This window comes from Ylistrum balloti, unplaced genomic scaffold (assembly GCF_031769215.1).
Source record: "Ylistrum balloti isolate Yb309-2 unplaced genomic scaffold, AGI_CSIRO_Ybal_v1 Utg369936, whole genome shotgun sequence".
NCBI lineage: Eukaryota > Metazoa > Mollusca > Bivalvia > Pectinida > Pectinidae > Ylistrum > Ylistrum balloti.
In genome coordinates this window covers 801,151-806,505 of record NW_026782046.1, presented here as the reverse complement: position 1 = coordinate 806,505, position 5,355 = coordinate 801,151, and the positions used below count along the sequence as shown (strand labels likewise).

The following is a 5,355-nucleotide window of genomic DNA, read 5'->3' as shown; positions in this document are numbered from 1 at the left end:
ACATTTTTTCACCAGCATAGTTTGGAGAATGAATGCTAAATCCTCCTTCTACCCACTTTTGAATATACGCAGCCGACTTTTAAGACGATTTTGTCGTTTCTGTTGAACGAAAATATAAATGAATATGTTTTAATTTCTTTGGTCAAAGCTCAGATTCTGAAAATTTTATATAACTTTATAAAAACAGATAAGAGGATGAAAATTACACTAAATGAACACAATAATATTAATTTGTAGTAATTTTCTCTCTATTTTCTCATCCTTCTTCTAGAATAAATCATGACTATTTCACGTAGTCAGACAACAACCTTACGTCATCAGAAAGGCGGTGACGTCATGGAAGAAAATGATGCAATGGGGTTAGACGAAGCTGAGACAATTGCCGGTAGCGACTATAAAACAACTGGCTACCCCTGGCCCTATAGAGCCAAGGGAATTATTTTGTTTACGCTACTACATATAGGCGGCGTTATAGGGCTCTTTTATCTGCAAAGAATCATGCTTCTGACGTGGATCTTTGGTAAGGAACGTCATTTGTTACACTTTATTTTGGATAATAACAAATAAACTTTATTTATCTCACAACAATTGAAAAATATGTTTTGGCCTGGTTGAAAACGCACGCGAGGTCTCTCTGTGCGAGGTGACCGGATTATCTGGGAAAAGCCCTCGTGGTCGGGCAAATGACCCCATACCTTTTCACGCCCATTTCGGGAATCGAACCCCGGACGGCTAGATGAAAGGCGACTGGGTTACTACTTCGCCACCCGAACAAATAATTATTTTTAATGAAATATAAATGATGTTGAATATTGGATATTTTGGATTAAATATATGTAATTCATAGAAATGTTCTCAATCTTTCAGTAATAATGCGAAATATTCACCAATGTTCGAAGTAGTAACATTCAAAATACAATTACTACAAATGTTGGTGTAAATGTTGTGTTAGTACATATGTATTGATATATATATATTCACTTCAATGTAAGGGATTAAGAACGTATTAGGATTTAACAAAGTGAAGTCGAGTCTATTAATCACCGAAATTAACACGTTTTGGCCATAATCTTATCACCATTTTGCCACACTGTCTTCAACCTTGGTGAACATAGAATAAAAGTACAGCCGAAAAGTCCTAAAGATTCATAACCATTTCCTACCATGTAAACGTAGGAATAATCAGATGAAAGGAGACAGTGTAGTTATCGAAACATATGATTTTCACACTAGTTGTGATACATGGACTTATATTATTTGTCTACAATTTAGTTAATGATTCTGTTTCTCTCTGTTGAAGGATGTGCATTGCACGTATTCTGCCAGATCAGTATCACGGCCGGAAATCACCGTTTGTGGGCACACAGAACGTACAAAGCTAAACTTCCACTTCGGATATTTCTCATGTTAGGCCAGACAGCCACCGTACAGGTAATAGTGAATCGTCAATACATAAACCAATACTATTGGTTAAGAAATGATATACGTCCCAATTTTCAGATTGTTCTTTCTATACGTAAAGTGAAAAATAAAGACTATTGCACGACATTTTACTGTCGTTTGGGAAATAGACAGTCATTTTTTAAGCAAAAAAGGGTTCGCGTTGGTCAAGTGGTCAAGGCCTCTGAGCGTCATTAGCTCTAGCCATCCACCTCTGGGTCTCGGGTACGAGACCTACGTGGGACAGTCGCCACGTACTGGCCGTACGTCGTAGGGTTTTCTCCGGGAACGCCGGCTTTGATCCACCAACAAAACCTAGCACGTCTTCAAACGACACCTGGCTGTTAATAGGACGTACAGCAACAAAAAGTAAACAATTTCAAACCAATTCAATCCCACTATTGAGCTTTTCAGGTGTACATAATATCGTGTTGTGGTATGTTTGCCTACAAAACCTTTGTCATTTATGACGACTATAAATGCCATCATCTAAATTCCATTCACATATTGTTTGCCTTATGTCGATTAAGACATGATTTAAAACTGAAATTATTTATCATCAACAGGAGTAATCCATGAAGCCCGATATCCCTTTTGACGATGTACCTTTTCCGTTTTCTTAACTAAAAGTGACGTCAAATTGAACACGTGCTCAGTGGCATTTATTTTACTTTAATTCTCATTTTTTTTCTGGCCAGTATAAACCTTTAAAATAAATTCAGGAATCCGTAATGGATCATAGGTGTGCCTTATTTTATTTGACTGCTTTTTCTTACAGAATGATATTTTCAAATGGGCTCTTGACCATCGTGTCCATCACAAGTACACGGATACGGATGCTGACCCTCATAACGCCAAACGTGGATTCTTTTTCTCTCACATCGGCTGGCTCCTTCTCAACAAGCTTCCAGAATTTAACGAGAAAAGTAAAAACATTGATGTAACTGACTTACTCGCAGATCCTGTCGTCACATTCCAGAAAAGGTACAAATATAAAGTATTTTTAACTTAGGAAATAAAACAACTAGAATTTATTGCAATAAAAACAGGATTATAGAGCAATTTATGTTCCCAGTGTTACATCATTCTCGATACTCCAGGGGTAACTTTCACTTTCACTCTTTGTACGCCTGGAACACGTCATGGCAAAATGGAAGGTCCCAGGTGTAACACTTTGTGGACAAGACGAAAAGACTAGTTTGATCTTTTGATGTACATCAAAGGAATTTCGAGGTCGTATAGCGGTACATTGTAATGGCTTTGCTATCTTCAAAAGGAGCATAGCAGCCTGTGATTGGTCAGGTTTTTTTTCTCTTGGAACTAATCAGATTATTTTGTTTGTGCCTTCAATTTTTGCCATGACATGTTACAGGGGTACAGAGAACGAAAGGGATTGTAACCCCTAGAATACGATGATGGTATTATATAAAAACGACACATTTATTGACAGCCGGTATTGGTTAATTGCACAAGTCTAACAGACTTCAATGAAATTTAAGAAATCATATCAACATATCTCTTGTGATGACGACTTCGACTGACTTTCCATTGGTGCATAAAGCATTAAACACAATTCTGAGTGTGAAGAACGATATTTATTTTTGAATGTACAAGTGTTCTTATTTTTTAAAACTCTTATTACGTTTCAGGTACTACAATTGGCTTTGTACACTGATGGGCTTTGTTATGCCCGCCCTTGTCCCATGGGGGCTATGGGGAGAGGACCTCGTGACAGCATTTTTCACCGCCGGGATACTTCGCTGTATCATTGGACATCATACAACATTCCTTGTGAACAGTGCTGCACATACTTGGGGAAACAAACCTTATGATATTCGAATTGATCCCGGAGAGAATATAGGAGTCAGTCTGCTTACTACCGGAGAAGGATTTCATAATTTTCATCACGTTTTCCCGCAGGACTATCGCACAAGTGAGCATGGATGGAAGTTTAACCTTTCCACTCTTTTCATTGATACAATGGCAACCATTGGTCAGGTGACTGATAGGCGTTTCGTTTCAGATGACGTCATCAGAAGGCGACAAAAAAGGACTGGTGATAAATGTTGTCAGTGAAATGACTTTTTTGTTATTTAATATAATAAAATTAATGTGATGCTATATTGAAGATATTTTACAACAATATATATATCGATACTAAAGGGGATTTGATTTTTTTGTCCTTTTTCTATATCTATAACAGTAAAACAGATGTTGTAAACATCGTACTTGGTTTTAAAAAAGACCATTCCAATCAAAGGGACATGTAACATATTTTTTTGTATTTGCATAAGTTCGGAGGTTAATGGAAACTCAACACAGGGGTCTGTATCCTGACAGAATTCTGGTATTAGATATAAAGTTGTCACAGGGACCTGAGGCATAACTTCTGTAGAAGTTATATACTTAAACCAAATACGTCGTGAAAGTGTGGCGCAAAGAACAGGGAAATTAACGATACACTGGTGTTACCTGTATGGGAGGAGAGGACTGCCAAATTACACCCAAATCAAAGAAGAAATATGCGGATGACGAAATCATAAAAATGGTTGACAAAATACTCGTAGGGTTTGGTGGTACGTTCTTCCAGCAGAGTATAGGCAAACCTATTGGAGGCTAACTGCACCCCTCTGTTGACTGACTTTTTTTCATACGAGGTCAAATTTATTGCAGAGCTTATCAAAACTGGTCACACAGACCTTGTAAATTCGTTTAATTTCACCTTCAGATATATTAATGACGTCTTGTCTTTAAATACCGAGAAGATTATAGACCATGTTAATAGTATAAACCATTAGTATTGGAAATCAAAGACAAGACATACTCTTCTACATCAGCTGTGTAACTTGATCTTTTCCTACAAAGAAACCAACATGGACTGCTTCCCATCAAGTTGTATGATAAACGTGATGATTTCAATTTCCCTGTTGTGAATTTTCCATTTCTGGATAGCAATATCCCTATCACAGTTAATTCGATATTCAAAGGCCTGTTCTCATTATCACGATTTTTGTCCAAGAAGTTGTCAACTGATTAACAAACTCGTAACATAAGGGTTTAAAAGATGCAGGTTGATGAAAATTATGGGGAAATGTTGTGGTCGCCATAGTGATCTCATCGGGAATTATTCTATTTCTTTATGTGACATGAAGCTGTAAGTGTTTGATGCTCGTTTATATGCCTGTGGGTTCCGTTGTTGTTTACCTTGTCCTCATTTGAGAACGTGTCATTACCTACTTGGATTTACTTAGGTTTACATGGCGTGTGTCATCGATGAAGCAGAAGACGCTTTTCTCTTACGGAACGCCTTGTCTTATTCTCTTTGAACTTTATCTCCATGTAAATCTCTCTTTTGTCCACATTTTTCCTAGTTTACTGGAATTTGAGTTTGAATTATGATTATGTTACAATGTTGGTATTTTCTTGATTTTTTTAAATGCTTGCAATTAGTGTATGATGATTTCATCAATGAATTGATATCAGTCCCAAATTTAAATTTAAGGTTACTAAATACCATATTAGTTACGAATTACAAACTTATTATCGGCCATTTTCCTGTTCACATTTTCTTGTGATTTGTCCCCAGCTGGGCGTCTTCATTGTAACCAAATACTTTGACCCTTGAACTCCGGCAACCACATTTTCTTGATTAAATAGCCCGACAAAACCTTGAACCTAGACTTGACTAATATATCAACGATATGGATACTTAGGGAATAGTATTTTTGTTTTTATGCGTATCCTGGAGATTATATAATGAATTTTGGTTTTGTCTTCGTGTTAAAATGACAAAATTCGAAAAACGAACATATTATCCCAATTCTGAAATAATTTGAGCTTTAATGTGTTCTAATTATCGCAATACAACGAAATTCAACAAAAACCAGAACCTGAACAATTTTGTCCTTTCAACCA

At 36.7% G+C, this 5,355-nt stretch overlaps 1 protein-coding gene across 1 annotated transcript; it reads left to right on the top strand.

Annotated features, from left to right (window-relative positions):
* The first annotated feature begins 279 nt into the window (after window positions 1–279).
* Window positions 280–3,516, top strand: LOC132547165 (acyl-CoA desaturase-like). Its single transcript, XM_060210920.1, has 4 exons — window positions 280–520; window positions 1,301–1,431; window positions 2,219–2,424; window positions 3,090–3,516. Exons 1-4 carry the CDS (start codon window positions 280–282, stop codon window positions 3,514–3,516), a joined length of 1,005 nt encoding a protein of 334 aa, XP_060066903.1.
* The last annotated feature ends 1,839 nt before the right edge of the window (window positions 3,517–5,355 follow it).